The 21999-nt window shown below is 53.7% G+C and overlaps 7 protein-coding genes across 7 annotated transcripts; 5 read left to right on the forward strand and 2 right to left on the reverse strand.

Annotated features, from left to right (window-relative positions):
* Positions 1–43: 43 nt before the first annotated feature.
* Positions 44–1175, reverse strand: A1O1_05024 (uncharacterized protein; the record flags this gene model as incomplete). Its single annotated transcript, XM_007725912.1, has 2 exons — positions 44–1048; positions 1113–1175. The coding sequence occupies 2 exons, from the start codon at positions 1173–1175 to the stop codon at positions 44–46; spliced, it is 1068 nt and encodes a 355-aa protein (XP_007724102.1).
* Positions 1176–4093: 2918 nt separating this feature from the next.
* On the forward strand, positions 4094–6965 carry A1O1_05025 (uncharacterized protein; the record flags this gene model as incomplete). The annotated part of the gene is made up of 2 exons (XM_007725913.1): positions 4094–5080; positions 5130–6965. The coding sequence occupies 2 exons, from the start codon at positions 4094–4096 to the stop codon at positions 6963–6965; spliced, it is 2823 nt and encodes a 940-aa protein (XP_007724103.1).
* A 1978-nt stretch (positions 6966–8943) lies between these two features.
* Positions 8944–10989, forward strand: A1O1_05026 (uncharacterized protein; the record flags this gene model as incomplete). The annotated part of the gene is made up of 4 exons (XM_007725914.1): positions 8944–9224; positions 9290–9560; positions 9637–9979; positions 10058–10989. 4 exons carry the CDS (start codon positions 8944–8946, stop codon positions 10987–10989), a joined length of 1827 nt encoding a protein of 608 aa, XP_007724104.1.
* Positions 10990–12000: 1011 nt separating this feature from the next.
* On the forward strand, positions 12001–12762 carry A1O1_05027 (uncharacterized protein; the record flags this gene model as incomplete). The annotated part of the gene is made up of 1 exon (XM_007725915.1): positions 12001–12762. One exon carries the CDS (start codon positions 12001–12003, stop codon positions 12760–12762), a length of 762 nt encoding a protein of 253 aa, XP_007724105.1.
* An 811-nt stretch (positions 12763–13573) lies between these two features.
* On the reverse strand, positions 13574–15904 carry A1O1_05028 (uncharacterized protein; the record flags this gene model as incomplete). The annotated part of the gene is made up of 1 exon (XM_007725916.1): positions 13574–15904. One exon carries the CDS (start codon positions 15902–15904, stop codon positions 13574–13576), a length of 2331 nt encoding a protein of 776 aa, XP_007724106.1.
* Positions 15905–16703: 799 nt separating this feature from the next.
* A1O1_05029 (transcription initiation factor TFIID subunit 9B) lies at positions 16704–17510 on the forward strand (the record flags this gene model as incomplete). Its single annotated transcript, XM_007725917.1, has 1 exon — positions 16704–17510. One exon carries the CDS (start codon positions 16704–16706, stop codon positions 17508–17510), a length of 807 nt encoding a protein of 268 aa, XP_007724107.1.
* A 542-nt stretch (positions 17511–18052) lies between these two features.
* Positions 18053–21416, forward strand: A1O1_05030 (uncharacterized protein; the record flags this gene model as incomplete). The annotated part of the gene is made up of 2 exons (XM_007725918.1): positions 18053–18186; positions 18242–21416. The coding sequence occupies 2 exons, from the start codon at positions 18053–18055 to the stop codon at positions 21414–21416; spliced, it is 3309 nt and encodes a 1102-aa protein (XP_007724108.1).
* Between the last annotated feature and the right edge of the window lie 583 nt (positions 21417–21999).

Below are 21999 nucleotides of genomic sequence, written 5' to 3' on the forward strand. Positions count from 1 at the left end.
GGTGTATGGGCAATGAGAAAGCCCTTGTATTCCGAGTGCGTCTTCACAAACTAGCAGCGGCACCCGCGACAATGACATTCGTGAAATCCGGCTCTCTGCCGAGCAACCAGCCCATGCCCTCTACCTGCTCTTTCCGGAATTTCTGGCTGCTCTTTAAGAACGGAAAGAATCCCCAATGGCCATGCGGCAGGCCGGGATATACGTTTAATTTGGTCTTGATGCCGTTCTCCTCGCGAAGGACACGCTCATAGATGAGCCCCTCGTCGCGCAGCGGGTCCATGCCGTCGATCTGGAAAAAGGCGGGCGGCAAGTCCTTGTGGCCGTTGGGGTGGTTGAAGGGGGAGAACCACACGCCGTCATCTTCGTCAGGTTGATATCCTCGCTTCATGAACATGTCCATGGCGGCAAGCGAAAGGATCGGGGCATCTTTGTTCTGTTCATACGAGAGGTGATACGGCCGATACTTCTCGGGAAGCTTGTTCGGCGTCACCACCGTCGGGATGGCGAGATATTGGCCTGTCAGAGGGGGCGACAGCTTCTCGTCGCGGGCGACGTGCGCCAACACCGCAGTGATGTTTCCACCGGCTGAGGTGCCGCCGACGACGAAGCCAACGGCCGGATCGGCTCCCCACGACTTTGCATTGGCTGCTGCCCACTTCAGACAGTCCCACGCATCCTTGGGCGCGTAAGGGAATCTGTATTCCGGGGCCAGTCGATAGGAAGCCGAGATACAAGTGGCACCAAAGGCCTGGACGAAGTTTCGACACGTCTGTTCTTCTCCTTCCGGAGTGCCGACGCAGAAGCCGCCTCCGTGGAACATGACGATCAAGGGACTCCCGTTCTTCGGCGGGTTGGTGGGCTGGTACAGCTTCGCCCGGAGCTTGGCTCCGTCCCTGGTGGGATACTGAAGTTCGCTCTGCTTGATCTGGGGAGGCGGGCTGCCCAGGACTTCCATGGCCTCCGCGTTGCGCTGTTCCACACTTCTCTTGAATTCATGGAGGTCGACCTTCTCATAGTCCACTGGTGGCATATTCACAGTCCCGATGAACTGCATGACAATATGACCGTCAGGTACGGCTATGGGCTGGGAGGGGTCTGGGGGACGAACGAACCGCTTTGAATTCGGGGTCGATCTGCCCGAGAGCGAGGATCGACTCCTTGTCTAGATAGGACATGGTGGATGAGGATAGCCTAGCTGGATGAGTCTATTTAGTGCTTGCCGATTTGAATCTATTCTCCTTGGATTGCGTGCAGGTTGTAAGTAACAGATGATGGAGAGATCGGAGTGTTGTACTTGATACCTTTGTACTTACCTACCTAGGCTAGGTATGGAGTACTCCATCCGGAGTATGTATCATCTTCGACGTTTATCGATCCGCTTCGAGTGGTACCATGATCGGGGGCTATACAGACTAGGTAATAATGCCGAGGTCCCTTATTTTGGGGGTCCTCTCTAACTCCCTAGCTAAAGGCAATACGGTGGAATGCTTGTCTTTCTCAACCGGGGTCGGGTGAAGCCTCCTTCCGAGTGCAGCGATCTTCAATCTGCTCTACAAAGTATATCAAGCTCTAAAGAAAGGCCTGCAACATGCTGTTCAAAGCAAGGAGAACTCGACGCCATGAACAATCTACTGCGTACGCGGCGGCCGCTTCCGTGCCCTCAGATTGAATCCTTCGGTCGCGGATAACGGTGGTGCTACTTAGCCAGATTTCGTTGCTCGCAGCGAGAGAAGTGGTATGGCATGGCGTACTTATGGTGCTGGGCATAGCAAGGCAGAGTCCATGCAAGACCCTGGCCTCTGTTTGATTGCATGCACACACACACACATGGATGATCAACCTCGTCTTCGGCCCCGAGGCTCCTGCGTCCTACCTGGCGTATCCGAACGAGGAAGATAGTGTCCGACATCCTTTCCTTGTGATTTGTGCCCTTGTTGCTCCATGCTTCTTGAATTCGCTTTTGAGATATCTATCGTCCTCAAGGTCCGGGAGTCAGTCCCTCCGCTTCGTAGTATTCGTTAGGTGGAGACAAAGAGGCGTAATCATACTGTGCACACAAGAGGAGAGGGCCGAAAGAACCTAAAGACGGTCAAGCTACCCTTCGGCGTAGTCTTGTGGCATGAAAGCCACCCATCTGGGTTTCAACTTAGAAGGCAGGACTGCAACCGAACCATGAAGCTTGTTGAATCAGACTTCCGGGGAAGATCGGTGGTATGGTGATAGGCGGAGAGCTAGCGGTTTTAACACAGAACCCCCTGGATGATTGCTCCGGGAACATTTTGTTATGCCAGGAGAGGTAAGGGTCCCAACTCCCAGGGGCCCTTAGGCCCTCTTCTGAGCTTCTGGCGTCGTTCTGGTGAGGACTGGCGTTAAGGTGCGACATGACCGATGCAGCGCCGTCCCGCGGGAGCGGATGATGATGGATTTGGGTTACTAGTGAGTGACCTTTCCACTGCTTCCGGGCGGTGGGATGGATCCTTGATGTGGGTAACAAGGTCCCCTGAGGAAGTATGCTTGGATTACTAGTAGGCTCGTAGGGTAGAGGAATCCGACAGCAGGGAGCACGGTTATTGGGACAGCCCCTGGGACTCCCGTAGGCGGTCGGCGACTCGGTAGAAGTAGGAAGCATGGGACTGGAGGAGACAATCTGGCACGGAGTCGAGCTGGAACTGCGTGATTAGTGGTAGTGGGGTTTGATAAGTGGTAAAGGATAGTAGTGAATGAGAGAGTAGGTACCTCCTACCTGAGGTAGTAGATAGCATCACCACCAGTACAGAGTAAGGGGCTTGGGACCCTTCCAGGACAGCAGAGGGAACAAAGCAGAACAGAGCAAAGCAAAGCAAAGCACACCACCATTGGGGGAGTCAAACCACCGCCATCACTATCACGAGCAGCAACACCAACAGCAACAACAAAACAACAACACCACCACCACCACCAAGCATTGCTGGCACTGGCACTGGCACTGGCACCAACACCACACCAACACCAACACCAAATCAACGCCTTTAGCAGTATCCGTCCTTACTATCCGTCGCCACCACCTTCGCCATCACCCGCCTTTCCTCCCCTGCCCACTGACTGCATGCACCCTGCAGGTCCCCTGTGAGGCCTGTCACTACTCGCGAGTGCTTTTGTTTGGTCTCTGCTCTGCGTCTTTGGTCTCCATCTTCGCCCACTGCACCACCATCTTCCATGCTTGGAGGGCGCAGTTCGATGATTCTTCAAATTACGTCCCTATCTTTTACACCTTTACACACGCTTCTTCATCTGCTGACTTGACCTGCACCACACACTTGCACGCATACGACCACGACCACGATCACGACTACGACTCACACAGCAAGAACACCCTCGAGCTCCTTTCAGCCATTCAATTGGTCTGAGCAACCTCCGGGCTGTTGATTTGAGAATCCCTTTCGTCCTTGTCCTCTCGTTTTTGTCCTCTTCGCGCCTGCGTCCCTTGCAGCAACCCATTGATTGGTTCTGTTTGCACCGGTTCAACCAACCAGGCCGCCTTCTGGTATAGCACCAGACTGCGAGCGTCTCTCGAATCGAATACGACGGCCAACAATAGCATCGAGTTCTAAGTGGAAGCCTCGTCGTCCCATACCGCCCCCTTCGTTATCACCGTCGCCAATCTGTGGAACCTGGGGAAGAACTGTCAATTTTGCCTTGCTTGGTGGTACGTCCACCCAATCTGTGCCTGGTCGTCTTGTGGTCGGAGGGTCCCTCTCACGAGGGTCCCAGGTCTCCTTCTTTATCTGACGTTTTGTCTCAGGCATCCCTCGCTGTCGCCTACTTGCGCTGGTCCGCTCTTTGCCACGCCTCAGACATTCCGCAATCGATATACAATCCTTATACCGCTTGTCGCACGGGTCAATACGGGGCATCCCAAATTTGGCGCCCTCCCCGAGTCCTCCACTTCGGCGAGTCTTTGTTCGCGTCAATCACAACGTGCGACTCCTAGCCAACACTCCGGGCAACGATCTCGGGCCTATGCCCTAAGAACAGTCCTTCGATTGCACGCTTCACGGCTATAGACAAACGCAACTCGGCGCAATTCACGGGCAGGCTGGCCCCTCCGCCCACAATGCATGGTGATCATGGTCCGATCTTGGACAAGAACAATATCATAAATGTAAGAGATGGGGAATCGCTCTACCAGATATGTATCAAGTTGCGCCGCCGCTTGTCGGGCGTTCCTGGGTTCAGACCATACCTCGATGAAATGGAGGAACGCGAAGCCGATGGAGAAACCGATCCTGTGTCATCTCTATGGCAGTGCTTCCGAAGTGGGTTGCCACTGTTGACTATATACAATGCTTCCAATCCTGAAGAGGGGGATCTCCAGGTGGGCACAAACAAACCGGAGAGGGTTGGAAAGGAAGCTGCGTTCCTCTTCATCAAATCTTGCATGCAGCAAATGAATATCCCTGCAGCGGATACCTTCACCGTCACTGATCTCTACAGCGACAACACTACTGGCTTCGTCAAAGTGACCAAGTTGGTCAATCGCGTCCTCGACATCTTGAAGTTGAGCGGAAAATTACACCCTTCGACAGATAGCGACGATTCGCGTGAGGCGACAGACAGTGGGTTGAACGCTACCGGTCAACCGCCGAAGTCGATGACGAGGAGACAGTATATCCTGAGGGAACTGGTCGAGACGGAAAGGCAATACGTCCATCATTTGCAGAACCTGCAGGCTTTGAAGAAAGAATTGGAAGAATCTGGCGCGTTGACCGGGGATGCCATCCACAACATCTTTCTGAACCTGAACAACTTGTTGGACTTCGCACAACGGTTTCTGATTCGCGTGGAGCAACAGAACGAGATACCGGAAGAGCAACAAAACTGGGGCGAGTTATTTGTTCATTACAAAGACCCCTTCAGACAGTACGAGCCGTTTATCGCCAACCAGAGGAAATGTGAAGCGACTTGTCAGCAGGAATGGGAGAAGATGGCAGCAACCATCAGGTCACCCCTGACTCAGCAGATGTTGGCGAACCCAACCATCCTCAATGGTTTCCTACTCAAGCCATTCCAGCGATTAACCAAATATCCAATGTTACTGAAGGTGTGTTCTTACCGACGCCCAATGCATAGATATGACGTTGACTGTTTAGGATCTCCGAAACCAAACTCAGGACGAAAGTCTCAAGTCCGATTTGTCAAGCGCCATTGCCATCATCCGAGACGTCTTGATGCAAGCCAACGCCTCCATCGACAAGGAAACTCGAGAGGATGCGCTCCAAGACCTACAAGAACGCATAGACGATTGGAAAAGCCTACAAATTACGGCTCTTGGCGAGCTTCTCCTGCTTGGAACATTCAATGTAGTCAAAGACGGCAGCCTTCGGTCCGAGGAGAAGGAATACCATATCTACCTTTTCAGTCGTATCTTGATCATGTGCAAGGACGTCAACGCTAACAAACCGAAGAACCGACTGGCCAACAGACCTGCCCTGAGCCAACGCGGAAAGCCAAAGATGAACCTGAAAGGACGGATCTACTTTAACAACGTCAAGTCCGTTTCGGCTCACAGCAGTCAGGGGCACTATGCGCTGCAAATCCTATGGAAGAGCGAGGCAGGCACGATGGAGACATTCATTATCAAATTCAAGAATGACGATACTTTGCAAAAATGGCAAGACATCATCGAAACTCAGCGGTCATCCTGTATGCTTGAGGCCCGGCCCAAGGGGACATCAGAAACACAGCTACTTTCCTTACAGGGAATGAGTATGGAAAATCCCTATCTGGGACAGGATGAGGACGACGATTTCAGCCGACTATCCGGTACCACGTACGGAGGCACTGACGTGACCGGATACTCCGAATTCAGCATGAGCAGAAACGCCTCCAGCACAAGCCTGCGGTCGCGGTCCGCCACTGGGGGAAGCGGAGGGAGCAATCCACACATGTCCGCAGGCCGCATGCGAGCGCCAACGGTGGAGATGGGAGGTCTCTCGTTGAACACCCGTGGTTTGCCCACTCCCCAGGATTATTCAGGAGGCTCTTATTTCTCTCCCATAGATCGAGATACTCCTCCACAGTCATCCGTGTCAGCCCGGTCCAGCTCGCAGTCCACATTTGGAGGGCCAAATCGCGGGACTACTCCGGTCAGTGCGGTCGCTCAACGCCCTGAAGACCCGTCTTATCGGAACACGGCTCCAGCCATGGCTCGAACCATGAACGGCCCGTCGAACGGGAATCCGTATTTGACGAATGGACGGAATCGGGGACCCAGCTCTGGCACGGGCATGCCACCACCTCGCATGCGCTCTGCAAGCAGTCCCGATGTACACCCTATGGTGCAGCAAAGTCGCAAATACGTTTCGGGCGAGCACGCACCGACCGTGCCTCCTATTCCAGCGCATGTTGCGAAGCAGATGGCTGCCCCGCTGAGAAGCCAGAACAACTCTCCCATCAATGCACCGCCGTCTCGGGGAGGTACTCCACATCAACAGTACGGTTTACCTTCCGGACCACGGCCCGGAATGCCCACCTACGGTTATACTTATGATCCTTCCTATGGGGCCGATCCCAGAAGGCCTGGCCATGGATCGTCGCTGTCTCAGGGTCGAGCATTCTCGCCTCCGGTCTCGTCACCGTCCAGTGATGGAGAACCTTATATCCCGAGTCAGCTTAAGGCGAAGGTCTGTTTTGACGAAAACTATGTATCCATGATTATTGCCAGCAATATCCAGTTTCGGTCGTTGGCAGATCGGATTGACGCCAAATTGGCGCGCTTCACGAACCATTCGATTGCTTCTGGATCTGTCCGTCTGCGATACCGAGACGAGGACGGCGACTTCATCTTGATCGATAGTGACGAAGCAGTGCATGAAGCGTTGCTCGATTGGGGCGAGACACATTCGGCGAATTCTCTCAATCCACAGAACGCCGAATTGTTGTTGTTTGCGCATGCAACGAATGGGGAGGCTGTGGTGGCAGGATGAGGGACAACTATGTGTGGAGCACTATGAGGAATTGGTACGTCCAGCAGTCACCCGAAGAACAGACCGGTGCAGAGACGTTCGAAATGTCTCTAGAAGCGGCCTCAGGACCGAATTGGAGAGAACGCAGATCATGACATAGCCTGCGTACGGCGCAGGCTTCGACATACGCAGTACAACTTGTGTCCTTTTGTGTTACAGCGCAAAGAGTTTGAGTGAAGGCAACATGACTTGCAAACGAGCTACGAATTGACGGGGTTACGATGTTTTTGGATACGAATCGGGTATGGATATGAAAGGAGTGCAAAAGAAGAGGCTTTTGCCGGCTGGCCTTGGGGTCCTGGCAGGCGACAAGAGTTGGTTCGATTGACATTCGAATATTCTACTGGCCTTATTGGCACCATTTTCGTCATTATGCTTGAGATCGGGGGATTGGCAATATATAATGGCGTGTCAGCTGTTCACAGAGGAGGCGGATACCAACCTGGTGAACTGGGACCAAGTGAGACCGTCTGATGCTGGTGACTTGAGTGAGGTTCCTACACTGTGATATAAACCAAAGTCCATACACCTGTGCTCCACAGTACAGTACATATGGATGTGTGTCTTCTGCGAAGATTGGGCGACTTCCGCTTCGCTTGATCATCACTCATCCATCATTACATTGCGTGCTATCTAAGGTAGTAGTAACATGGCAAGAATATTCGAGGTCATCTTCGAGGCCTTGAATGTCTGGACAGAAGCGAAAGAACCGATCCGCAGGGTCCGTATGAAGGTGCTCATGCATACCTACCCAGGGTCTTGAACGTTGACCTTCTCCGGCTTCGGCAACGCAGCAGCAGTGGACGATATCAAGGTCGTAGGTGCTTCGCAAGCACTGATGACGAAGACGCACATCTCCAGATCAGGCCAGGGCGCCGCATTGTTTCTCGCCAGTGACCCTCTGCGTGCGATCGCAGACCCATCTCGGCAAGAAGACCTTCAACGATTCCCACTGTGGCGATCCAGTGTATGCTTTTTCGTCTCTTGAAGTGAGCCGCCCACCCGACTGGACTGACGGTGTTGTGAGCCTTCAGCAGCATGGATCCAGCTATACCTATCCTCCTTAACACGATCGCCAGCCCTTGGAGCGCCTTTGGAACTCCTTTGGAGCATAACAATTGCTCCCTTGAATCTTTCCAAAGAGATATCCACCGTTGTCCCACCGCAACGCGTGGCGGTTGAGCTGGCTGGCTGGCTGCCTTGTAACCAGCGAGCGAGGCCATCCACGTCCAGAACGGGGCTGGAAGTGGAGACTCGAGGTGGGGAGATTATCAGCTAATTATCTAATCTTATCAGACAATCTCCGCCTGATGGAGCCTAGCGCAGGAAAACTCTGCATCTTATCTTGATAAGCTTCTCGACGGCGTGGGACGAGGCTCTGGTCAAAGTCTTGATCATCCACAAGCATCCAACGCCGTTGCTTGCCTGCTCGCCTACTGCGTCTTGTTCCGCTATAGCACGAGCTCCTCACGCGTCCACACCCTGTCACTACTGACTACTTGGCAATTCTACCGCACATAGTCCTCACCTACCGTCCTTCTGGGGATCTCTCCCCACTCAGCCGTGTTTGGACCATCGAGCCCGACCATCGGACCATGTGCCTTTGGGCCGTTGAGCTTCGACAAAATGGACTTTTCATCATGCACATTGCAAGAACTGATTGCCTTGTAGGGGATAGAAAACTAACTAGTTTCGACCTGGGAGATTCTCGGGTTCCAACGGTCCAGGAGAGGGGCCATATCATATATGCTCAATCCATCAATACCCTGGGAGCTGGTTTCCCCATCCTTTCTGTTTCCCTTTTCCTTTTCGTGTTTGCTTTTGCTTTCACTTTCTTCGCTCTTGAGACCTCCTGGGCTGTGATCGAGGCATCTTAATCTTCCGTTGTATACCTCCCATCACTGTCGGTGCTCAATCACGTCAACCGGGAGCATATACAATGGTCGGAATCCCCAAATTTCGCCCTGGCTTTCGTCGGGCCACCACCGACACGTCGTCAGCCGTGCCTGTGACCGAGCTCACGACCAACGACAAGATCACCGAGGTTGACGCGCCAAATGCTGGAGCTCCAGAAGCCCAGGGCGAGGGCGATGCTGAAAACATCAGTGACCTCAAAGCCGAGGCTGATCTCCCTGCCGACGATGCGCAACGAGGTGTACAGAATGTCGAAGCCGTCACCTTGACCTGGTCGAAGCGGTCTTTGATCGCGGTCTTCATCTTGTCCGTGCAGAGAAACTCCAGCTTTTTCTCCTGGTGGTCGAGGAACTGACATTTCTTCCAAACAGGATGTTTCTACTCTACTTCGTCAACGCTTTCCAGTCCTCGATTCTCAGTAACTTGACGCCCTATGTCACCAGCGATTTCGAGGAGCATTCGCTGTTGACCGTCATCTATATCGTGTCGAACTGCATGTCTGCTGCGACGTATATCCCTGTGGCGAAGCTGCTCGATCTCTGGGGCCGAGCCGAAGGGTTCTTGGTCATGGTGGCGTTTGCGACTCTGGGATTGATTTTGATGGCATCCTGCAATTCCCTGTCCACCTTTTGCGCTGCACAGGTAGGTTTGTCGATTTGTGTCTGGCACGTTACATTCTCTTCATGTCCAAATACTCAACCATTCTTTTCGTCTCCAGGTATTCTATTCCATTGGGTTCGGAGGCATGATCTACAGCATCGATGTCATCACGGCCGACGCATCGAAGTTGAAGAATCGAGGTCTCGCATACGCCTTCACTTCGTCGCCGTACATGATCACCGCGTTTGCCGGGTCCAAGGCCTCGGAAGGTTTCTACCAGGACATCAGCTGGCGATGGGGATTCGGCTGTTTTGCCATCATTCTCCCCGTGGTGGCAGCGCCTTTGTTCATCGTCTTGAAGGTCAATCTCCGCAAGGCGAAGAAACGGGGTCTCCTCATCAGGGAGAGGAGCGGCCGAACATTCTGGCAGAATGTGTGGTACTGGGTGGTCGAGTTTGATGGTGAGGCTGTCTCCCTGTTTGTCTCTATCTGCATGTCGACAGCAAAAGTAAAAGTATGGGCTAACTAGTGCTCTACAGCCCTAGGAGTCTTCCTCTTCGCCTCCGGTCTCACTGTGTTCCTTCTCCCCTTCTCGCTCGCCGATTCCGCCCCTGACGGCTGGGGCTCGGGCTACATCATCGCGATGATCGTGGTCGGGTTCGTGGTGCTCGTCCTGTTCGGGCTGCACGAAGCGTATCTGGCGCGAGTGCCCTTCATCGCGGCCAACCTGTTGACCAACCGAACGGTGGTCGGCGCGTGCCTGTTGGACGTGACGTACCAGATCTCCTACTACTGCTGGGACAGCTATTTCACGTCGTTCCTGCAGGTGGTCAACGACCTCTCGATCGCCGAGGCCGGCTACGTCAACAACACGTTCGACGTGGTCTCGGGCGTGCTGCTGCTGCTGGTGGGGTTCCTGATCCGCAAAACCGGCTACTTCAAGTGGCAGCTGTACATCGCCGTGCCGCTGTACGTGTTCGCGCAGGGCCTGATGATCTACTTCCGCCAGCCGCACAAGAGCATCGGCTACATCGTCATGTGCCAAATCTTCATCTCCATCGGCGGAAGTGTGTTTATCATCATCGAACAGCTCGCCGTCCTGGCCGCCGCGCCCCACCAGTACGTCGCGGCTGTCCTGGCCCTGCTCAATGTCGTCGGCAACGTCGGCGGCGCCATCGGAAACACCATTTCCGGCGCCATCTGGACAAACACTTTCCCGCAGGCGTTGGCGCGCTATCTGCCGGAATCGGCGCAGGCCGACCTGGATGACATCTATAACGATCTGTCCACCCAGTTGAGCTATCCCTACGGCAGTCCAACCCGGATCGCGATCCAGAAGGCTTATGGCTATGCGCAGGAGAGGATGTTGGCCGCGGGCACGGGGATCATGGCCTTGGCGTTTATTTGGATCTTATTGATTAAGAACATCAATGTCGCTAAACTCCAGCAGACTAAGGGCATGGTCTTTTAGGTGGGAGGAAGGAAGGAGAGGAACAGGGGTGGGATGATATGGGATGGGATGGAACAGATCCTGGCATGGCGCAATGGCATGGCATATGGACGGTGGCAGACAGACAAAAAGATGGACCAATCTATACAGTATAAGTATCGTGGACACCTTTTTCTTTCCTCGTGCTGGGAGTGATTAGTCCAAGACATCGTCGGTCTTATATTCGCCCACACTGCTGGGGGCAAATCATATACGTATACAATAATGATGGTCCACGGAGGAAGGACGGACATGAATCGATATCAGGAAACTACCAGAAGACAGCATGATTTATTGTCGGCCATCCACCCCGCTGTGATGTATCCATATTATATATATATTATGCCCTATAGCCAGGACCAAGAGTGTCCCACAGTGATGAATACGAGCACGCCTTAGATTGGGATGATGCTAGATACTTGATGCTATATTTCTTGATCGCGTCCTACAAGGCGGTGTCACCCAAATAGGGTTATTCTGTTCTTGGCCTCCGACATCGCCCTCCGCCTCGAGGGAGAACTCCTAAAACTCCACCACCTTTCTTCACTCTTTATTTGGCAGTGAGTGATATTGAATCCTCGAAGTCGGTGATTCAACCGCAGACTCGAGACACCAGAGACAAATCGCTTCATTGAGGAAGCTCCCTTGTTGAAGGTTCGACAGACAGTACGAGGGACTAACGGCGAACAGAACCAGGACACGAGCGACCAAGGGCGACGGCGAGGGATACCTTCAAACAGCACCTGATATTGAAACTGCTCTCCTTTATTCGTTATTTGTCCATACGAGCCTGAGCCGAGTCGGCTGTTATACAGTTTTCGGAGCCTTGTGATCGGGATCAGGGTTCATTGTTTCACAACATCATCCAAGAAAGAGCACTTAGGCTACGTCCCATCATCCAGAACAACTATCGCCATCGCCATCAGTCTTACAGTTTCAACTACAACCACCGGTATCTCCTTCACTGACACTACAACAATATCAATGTCCACAATGTCCGCACAACCGTCCCCTTCATCGGCAACGGGTGGTTCTTCCACCGCCCCTGCTACTTCTACTACTACCCACCGCGGCCCCCCCGACGCCGAAGCCATCAAAACCCGAATCATCAAACACATGAACGCAGACCACTCACTCTCCCTGCGCCTCTATCTAGCCCAATACGCCCACGTCCCCCTACCAGGCACCACTCCCGCCGAACTCGTCGACATCACGCTGGAGCATATGATCATCACCTCCGCGTACGGGCGCCACATCATCCCGCTGGACCCGCCGATGAAGTCGCTCCTCGAAGCCCGTGAACGCCTGGTCACCATGCACACGGCGTGTCTGGCCAGTCTGGATCTCAGCGACGTCGTGGTCGACCGCTACGTCCCGCCGCAGCGGCTGTGGCAGTGGTTCGTGTGCGGCGTGTGTCTGCTGATCTTTGCGACGTTTCCGTTCCGCGACCAGCTCCGCCCGGAGTCCGGGTCGCTGATTGCGCGCGCCTGGTCGGTCAATGGCACGGCCCCGGCGTTGGCTAGGTTGTGTTATGCTGTCCAGCCGGGCGTTTTGGGGTTCATGGTCATCGTGCATGTCTTGGAGGCGGTGTGGTTCGCTAGGACGAAGTTGAGGAGACATTGGGTTGAGGCGGGGTCGGCGGTTTGGTGGGCTTGGATTGGGGATTGTTTGCTGGAAGGGGTGGGGTGTTTGAAGAGATTTGATGGAGTGGTGGGTGTTAAGGCGAAGGCTAAGGGAGGGGAGAAGAGTCATTGATCGTGTTCGCTGATGACAGAGAGAGGGAGAGAGGGGGGGAAGAGGTCTAGTCAGATATAGGACTGCGGAAAGCTTTACGTCGGTTGGTATGTGAGATGTTTGGTGGATCGAATGGTAGATGACAGATACAGCATGTGAGTGTGATATATGGAAGGGACGCTCAGACTACTCCTTCGAGAGAGAGCCGTTCATGGGGATCTCTTGGGCCGGGGGGTGGATGTCCATAGAGAGATAAGGGATCAGGGATCAGGGATGAGGGTGGTCAGGTCGTATACATGCTGGATGGATGGAGAGAAAGAAATTTCTGCGAACAGAGAGACAAATAGATGAGCACAGCCGTTGTCGTCAATGAGATAGCTAATATACAACGACCAGCCAGAAAGGGACACGAGGACACAGCCTTGTCCATGGTTGTCATCCTATAGACTATTATCGTCCGTGTTCCATTCCCAGTCAGCAGAAGAACAGAGAGCTTGAGCCACAGATCTCATCATTCCACTGCATACTCATTGCTCATTGCTCTCGACATCAACTACAATATATATCGAACGCGGCTTTGTTGCTGGTCAACATTCATTCCTTTCCGTGACATGGCCCATCCAGGTGATACATATTACAGTCATCTGCCATGCATATAAAGATAGACCCATCTCCATCTCCGGCTCCGACTCACAAAATGCAAAACAAGGCAAGGCTTTGCCATACTGTCTGTCATGTGTCGTTCCAATGAAGACTGACCTTCGATTCACGGCTCGTACTCAGGCTTCCGGTGTCATGAATACCCAGCAAGCTGAGCGATTCGCGTACCCCGTTATCGTCTTGTCGTGGTTGTCTGTGATGCTGCTTTGCGCTTGGCCATCTTCTCGTTCTCGCCAAGGTAATCGTCCGCCAGATCATGCTCCGGCTCCGGCCCATGCTCCAGCTCGAAATCTTGCACTTCAGCTTCATCCTGTTCCGTGTCATTGTCATCGTCATCCTCCTCGTCGACCATGACCCGAGTCCCCTGTAAGATCTCGGCAGCTTCGTCGACCTCGATCGACTCCCGGATCGAGTCTCTCACAGCGGATTCATCCATGCTATCTCGTGAAACAAAGCTATCGCCCATGTCGTTTCCAGACTCGACTTCAGGTTCGTCGTCGTCATCTTCATCCTCCCCATCTTCCTCTTCGGAGTCAGTAGGTGCAAAGTTCTCCAGATCACCCGGCGTGTCTCGCCAGTATGCGAAGTCCGTGTACTCTTCGCCGCCTTCCTTCACCAATGTCGACACGGGAGGGAAGAAATGGTCCACGACCTCTCGCATCGACACGTAGCTACTCCGATATTTGTTGAGCGTCAGCAAATCCAGCGAGACTTCGGCGTTGGTGTTGATGGTGAAAATGCGACTAGACGGGATATTGACGCTCCGGTAGCTCAGAGCGTCGGTGAAACGGTTGCCGAAGCCGGCATAGAACGGATTCGTCTTGCCCGGGAAGAGACTGAGAATGTCGCGCAAACAAGCCATCTTGAAAACCTCCGGTTTCCGCAGATATATCTCCCGCCGCAAAGCCGCAATGGTGCGGTCGGGACTGAGAATGACCGGACCACGAGGCAGCTTCCATCCATCTTGATTGATTCCGTTCAGGTAGGCGCGCGTGTTGTCTGCCAGCCCGACGGACCGACTCGTCAGGTACATGATGTTGTAGCCGTTGGAGACAATGTCGGTGTACAACTTGGCCACTCCGGTGTGCGTCCAGTCACGGCCCACCATATTGAGCAGTTGACCCAGGGCGTCGGATTTGGTGATGGTGCCGTCGATGTCGGAAATCACGATCGGCACGTCATACGTCCAGTAGAACATGTACGCGGTACACGTGGCACGGTTGACGGTGAAGGACATTTGGTTCTCGCCGGGTTTCAGACCCAGCGCCTTGAGCTGATCACTGGTGAGGCGGAGGGTTTTGGCGAAATTTCGATTCTGCTCGCCAGACATGCGCGGCGCCGGAGGCAGTTCTTCGGATTGCGCCCTTTGACGTCGTTCGAGCGGAGGTTGTTTGCCCGCGAGCTCTGTAGAGATGCTGCGGTCACTGTCGCTGTGGTAGCCCGGGTCGGACGCGCTGTCTGGCGCCACTGCACTGGCCGTCTCCAGCGTCTGATTGACAGCTTTGCGGCTGGCGGCTTCACGCGCTTCTTCGCTGTTGTAAATCCATAGATTGCCCTGTTCGTCCGTCCCGATCAGAGAGCCAATGTCGTAGTTGGTCTCGAGTTCCTCGGAGAGTAATTTGCGCGCCACGGCTTCGGCGCGGAGGGCCTCCTCCTCGCTGGATTTATAGCCTGTCATGTCGAGCATGAGATCGCCGGATTCGGTGACTTGCGACCGGATGTTGGAGGAGGACAGCTTTTTGGACAGAGTCATGGCTCGATCATAGGCATCCTTGGCATTTAACGCGGGAGGACTGGCCGAGGATTTGGGTGCGCTTATCGTATCTGTATTCGACCTGGACGGGATGGGCATACCATTGTGGTTGAACGGTTCGCTCTCCGACTCCAGTTGCTCACGCGTGGTGACGGGTAGAACCTCTTCCGACGCGGACCGCTCCAGATTACGTGCAGCCAGTATCGTGTCCGATAAAGCGCTGCTTCCTAGCTCGGGCCGAGAGCCTGGGAACGAGCTGTAAACGCCACTTTCACTGTAGTTTGTCCCTTCGCGTCTAATGAGTGGGAGGGGACGCGTTGCGGATGCTTGATCGAGGCCGATGTTCCCTTTTCCGGTTCCGGTGATGTCGAGGTACGACGGCTCAGTAAGACCAGGAGATGGTGGTCTATCGGTGGCGGAAATCGGTGGACTGTTGGCGGGTGAGACGAGGGGGGATGTCTGCAACGCTTCGGGAATGTCGTTGGAGGTCTCAAAGACAAAGAAGGCTTCGCCACCGTCGCCCAGTTTCATAGCATAGTTCTGCTTGACGCCATTGACTCTGAAGTCCACTTTTTTGTCGGATGGGCGAAGGAGCGAGAACTTTCCGAACCGGACGTGGAAGGGCGAACAAGCAAGACTGCCATCTTCTTGTTCGACGACAATGACATCAATCGCCCCCGACAGGGTGGCTGGATTGATGGAATTCCATGTTTTGGAGACACCACTCCCCAAGCTCCGCACGTACTGCATTCTGATAGAGAACACAGACACCGAACTGTTTCAGGCGGGGAAATGCTGTGTAGAAGGTGAATTATTCGAGTTGATGGGTGACAATGGACATACTTGGATGCCTAACTTTAAGCTGATGACGCAGGCCAGAAATGTGGTTGCAAAGATGGAATTAAGATGCTGGAGGAACACAACGCTGGTGATGATACACTGTAGGTCAACACAGAGACATGGTATCCGCTATACAAAGGAAGCTGAAGTCAAATCCAGGAGAATGAAGTCCATTGATGGTAAATTGTAGAAGTGATGCAGTGAGGTTGAGAATGGAGGATGTCGGAATCCCATGCGGTGAGACATAACTGTCCATTTCGGGTGAGAGAATGTTAGTGCGACTACTGCAAAATATCTCTATTTCTGACGAGTTAGCATTGATGACTTAAGCACTCTATTCTCCCCGGATTTCCCTCAGCACCAGCAATTCATAGGGCCTTGGCTGGTGTATGTTTCAACTGCGGTGCTGCAGTCGGCGACTGTCTTGCGCAGTAGTATTCCATATACCGTTGCACACTCTATACTCTCACCCTACTTCCAACACGCCTACGCTCATCTTACACTCACGCTCATGCTCACGCTCTGCTTCATCATCCCAGAGGGACGTGTCGAATTACTGCGCATCGATTCTCGGTACTGGACCCTCCACCTCTCTCAACTCCCACACAGTCTCGTCGCGATGGTGTTTAACTAGCAGCAACGCCTTCAACGACCCTTCCACGCCTCCCACTTCCCACTTGAAGTCGTCCCTTTTCCCAATCTACGCGCCATGAGTTCGCCGGCGAACCCTTCTGGCCCTCTCACTCCCCCTGCAGAACCGTCGTCACAAACCGCACAACCGTCCCAACCCTCTCAAACAACCGCACAACCACAGATCGAAGCACTTCTCTCCCAACCATTGACTTCCCTGTCCGACGACGGCAGCTCTAAGCGACCTCGAGATCATCGACTAATACATTTACTGCTCGCTTCCCATGGCATCAGCGCTTACCAGCAACGGGTTCCATTACAGCTCATGGATTTTGCTTATCGGTACACCAATTCCGTCCTGACTGACGCTCTACATATTCAGAACGAGGCCTATGATCAAGCAGATACAGGGACGTCAACCAAAGGAAGGGGCGCGAAACAAAACCAGGCCAAAGCCGAAGAAGGCGACGTCAGTCTGGCGGCACTACGCATGTCGATAGGGTCGAGGGTGGGACATCAATTCCAGGGCAGTTTACCCAAAGAATTCCTCAAAAGCCTGGCCGATGAAAAGAATCGCATATCATTGAATGCCCCGCCCAGAGATAACGAGAAGAGCGGACCAACACTAGGTGGTGTTAGACTTCCTCATGAGAAGTTCTGTCTTACTGGCATGGGCTGGGGGTTGAAGGATGAATGGGACAGCGAAGGCGAGGAAAGTGTCGAGTCAGAACAAGACCCTCGACCAGAGCCAGAAGACCTGATGCAGATGGACGAGAAAGGCGGTGATGAGGATGAAGAAGGCATGGGCACTATGGAGGATGTCTTTGGTCCTGATGCGGCGGGCGGCGATGGTGACAAGGATGAAGACGCGGAGATGCAGGGTTGAAGCATTGGACACTGCAGTGTCATTACTGTGGACATGAATCAAATTAAGATATCCCAGAGGAACATGAGGATCACGACCATCGCTCTCAAGAGACTGTGACCTCGATCTCCAGAGTCTTCTTGGTTGCGGTTGCCTACCTATGTAGTATTGGACGACCCAGCCGCAGCACGATTCAGACAGTAGAATTTCCCTGCGGGACTTCTGCCCTGTACTAGTAGTTGCAAGTTGTATACAGCTAGCTATATGATTATATTTCGTGCTTCATCTTGATCAGTTGGTCACTGTATCTTGTCGTCGACCCCGCCAAGGCTCCGAAATCTGGAGCGGGAAAATCGAGTCTTTGACGGTCTGGAGACTCGGAGATCAAGATCAAGTTCTGCGGCGCCATCGCGGTGACTGCAAACTGCGGAACCCACTTCACATCAGATGTGTCAAAACACGACACACTTTATGTCTTTCCTTTGAACACCATTCTTTCTTTTGCTCTGGATCACATACACGTTCATTTCATTGAGCGTATGCCTGCCATACCACTCTTGTGGATGGACTCATCTAGATGGCACCAAGAGCCATTCGACTGGGCTTCCCACGCCTATCATCTGCTCGCTCCTCGAGTTAACGTCAAAGGCCGCATGGCGCTGGTTCTGCTGGTGGCCGTCATTTGGGCATTCTCCTGGTGAGTTGCCCTGAGGACCGACTGTCGACCCTATTGATGATTACTGACCGTTCAGGCTTTTATGGCGCGCCTATTCAGTCATCAAGACCCCGAACGAGATCCTCGTGGAAAAGCTCGGCCTAGATATCCCACCCACGCCGCTCGTCACGCTCGAAGAAATCTCCTCGCGCGAAGTTCAGATCAGCTGGAAACATGCGGAACCTTCGACCTCGGTGCAAGAACATCATATCGAGGTCAACGGAAGGGTCATAGGCACCACCAGGAAGAATGAGATGGGTGCCATAATATCGAATCTCAATCCGGGCCACATCTACGATATTCGCGTGTTTTGTATCAGTGCCGGTACCTTTCAAACGCCGAGCGCTGCCCTACACGTCCGCCTTCCCGGGCCGTCGTCGACTTCCTCCCAGGACGGATCGTCCGAATCTACGCCTACAGTCAGAGCCATCCCGGTTCGCAGTGCTCAAGCCCTGACACCTTTGGTTGCTCCGGCGATGACTCGAGAATTGAGCGGAGGATTACCGACCAGCAGGAGAGTAACTTCAGGACGGAGACCTTCCCCCGCCAACCATGGGTTTGATTTACAACACGGGCCTGATGGATCATCCAAAGGCGTCGAAGACGAAGTGGATGGCGACCTTGCCGAGCTGTCCCAGCGATTCCAAAAAGTGCAACAAGATATTGAGGCGGTGGAGGCTCAAATTCAGGAAGAAGACAAAGAATTCGAAACCGCTCTGAAGGATCTGGAAGCGCGTCGTGACGAGCTAAAGCAGAGTTTGAAAGAGAGGGATGAGGCCAGCAACGACCTGCGCAAGCAAGTCCACAAAGCGGAAACGGCGAGTCGGACAGCCCAGAGCGAAAAAACCAAAAAGGAACGACTCCTGCAACAGAAGGAAAACCAGCGCAGGAAGCGGAAAGATGAGATTGTCAAGTGGGAAGATCAAATCGCTTCGATGAAGGAAGAAATGGCCGGGATCGAGACCCAAAAGGCGGCGATTGAACGTAGAACGCAAAGCGAGCTGAGGGAGATCCGAAAGAAGATTGAGGAGGAACAAAAAGAGGTCGCGATGTTGGAAGAAGACAACCGAGAGAAGGCACTTCAGATCAAGGCTCTCGAAGAAGAGCGTCAACAGCTTAATGTCGAGGACGAGACTGACGAAACCCGAGAGGCGGAACGTTTAGATCGTGAACGGGATCTGCGCTGGCGAGCCAGATTCGATGGCCTCCAGCAAACGTACGCAAGATTGTGGAATGACCTGCAACTGGCGAACCAACAGGTCAGCTACACCCGGGAGCAAATCACTCAATTGGAGTCGAGAAGGGCCAACTCGATCGCATTCGCGGCCCCAACTACGCTTGACCTCGACGCTCTCCGACGTGGGATGCGGCCGGGTCGAAGACCAAGGCACACCAATTCCCACGGCAGCAGCATCTCGTCGCCACGTGGTCCTTTCGCCGGTCCAGAACCTTTTCCCTCGGGGTTTCAATATACATCGAATCCGACAAACGCATCCCCTACGACTATGGTCCCGAGTTATTTCAATCCTCAAAACGGGATGACGTTGACCATGCCGGTCGAAGTCCCTTCCTCGCATGTTGATGACGCTGAAACGGTCAGCTCGATGCCCATGAGTCCTCGGGCCGACTCCCTTTTGCCGGCCGATCTCCTCGGGGACGAGTCCGCGGATGAGCTGCCAGACACAGATGAACCTGGGCGGTCAAAAGGTCCTTCGGAGGGAGTCACCCCATTTCCCATGATTGGTTCACCCATGTTGCACGAGATCGCCCGTCGCACCGACACGCCTTCTGCGCATTCGTCCTCGAGCAAGTCTTTCTCCAGTCCTCTTCAGACTTCGGCGCCGGCGGCTGAATGCGAAAACAAGTCATCCGACTCGGGAGGAACATCGGATCAGAAGACTGAAGAAGCGATCGGCGAAGACGAGGATGTTCAGCAACCCAGTAAGCCCAAGTACATGTCGATGTCGTCCATGTTTGGTCTCAACCGGCAACGCGGTAAGACGCTTGCGGATCAAGCACCGGCGCTTGGATCTCTGAAGGCCGCGCAAAGTCGATCGTTTCCCCGGAATGTGGACGAGTTCGATCCCGGTACGCAGCCTAGAAGGCGTTTGAGCTATGGCGGCAACTGGGCTTTCCCAGGGACCCTTTTGCGTGGGAACGGCAACCCGGAAGAACGAGATCAAGAAGCATCGCGGTTCTCCTCAACTCGTCGTGCGTTTCTCGGGTTTGGTAAATCTACTGGTGCTTCGGGAAGTTACGATCCGTTTGCGGCGAGATCTGGGTCCTTCGATCCTGGTCTTCGAGCCGAGACATCCTCGCCTCGGCCTTCTTCCACCTACTCCTTCGACAAGCTGCCGCGACCGTCGCTGGAAAGTCAGTTTCGGGCGTGGAATAGTGATAAACCTCCGATCCGGAACAGTCCTCTGGCCCCGGATTGGGGCTCCCTGCACTCGTTTTCGCGAAGCCACTCGCGCCGGCCGTCGTTCGTGTACAACTCCACCAGTAATCTCTCCCTCCCGGCCGACGAGGAAGTCATTGAGCCTGACCGGGTACCGAGTCGTCCATTACAAGCGCCCATCGGCACCCGTCCGGCATCGTCACAGCAAGCTTCCACGCCGAAGCTGAACCCCGCGGCACCGTCTTTCACCATGCTCTTTGGCAAGCGGGGCGAGAAGGCCAAAGACAAATCGAGGGCGAAGGATTCCAAAGAACGGGTGGGCGAATTGGAAGCAACCTCCTCGCCTCCTGACGAATCACGCAAGTCCAGGGACACGAGTTCCATCACGAATACAATTTCCACATTCGATTCGGAGCCGCTGGACCGCACAGCCTCGGGCACCAGTGCCCAAATGTCCTTCGAGAACACGCCAGTCAAGCCGACGTTCATCTCCAAGCTCACGCGCAAGGCTAGTAGCAATAAGTTTGGAAGTTGGAAGGACAAGGGAGGTCTGTTCTCCCGAAGAGAGGCGGCTGCACCCAACGGCGAGAACGAGGAAGAGCAGGGGTCCAGTGAGCATCTTGGGAAGAGTTTGGAGAGTACGTCGACCACGCCGAGCGCGGAAGACAAGAAGTCGAGCCGAAGCAGTTTGAGCAATTGGAACTTCATGCGTAAGAGCAAGAAGGGCCGAGAAGATTTGACGGCCAGCGAGATCAGCGAGAGTAGTGAAAAAGCCAGTGAGACTGGGGAGGAGAGAGATGATGACGAGGCATGATTATACACCAAGAAATGAGAATGGGCACAGCGACAAGGACAAGATGAGGATGAGGATGAGGATGATCGATATCTTATTTGTATGATTGCGATCAACAGTTGGATTCAATATTGATCTGTTTGACCCAACAGTGGAGATTCTGTTTCGACCGTGTACTCCTGTAGTAGTTGTAGGTGCCATCGATGACTTGTAACATTCAGTATCCCACAATCCCCCGTCGGCTTTGAGTGTAAAGGATCAGGGACATCGTCCTTGTCCATAAAAGAAAAGTGGCCATCATCCATCCATCAGCCTCGTTGCAGTCTCCTGAATATCAAAATTATCCGTGACTCACGTTATTAACCACTCCATAACTTTGGAGTCAAATACACCACCACTGACCAGACTACACACCACACCAACTCACGCACTCTAGATACTGATATTCGGCTATGATGGATGATATGAATGGATGATTAATCAGCTCATGTGGTCGACGGGTCGACTCGAATACCGAATCGATCAACGCGACACCACAATTTCCGACTAGCAATGGCAAATTCAAAGTAAGTCGCCGTCGTCGTCGTCGTCGCCGCATCAGCAC

Source organism: Capronia coronata (assembly GCF_000585585.1).
Source record: "Capronia coronata CBS 617.96 chromosome Unknown acBCG-supercont1.4, whole genome shotgun sequence".
In the NCBI taxonomy this organism is placed as follows: Eukaryota; Fungi; Ascomycota; class Eurotiomycetes; order Chaetothyriales; family Herpotrichiellaceae; genus Capronia; species Capronia coronata.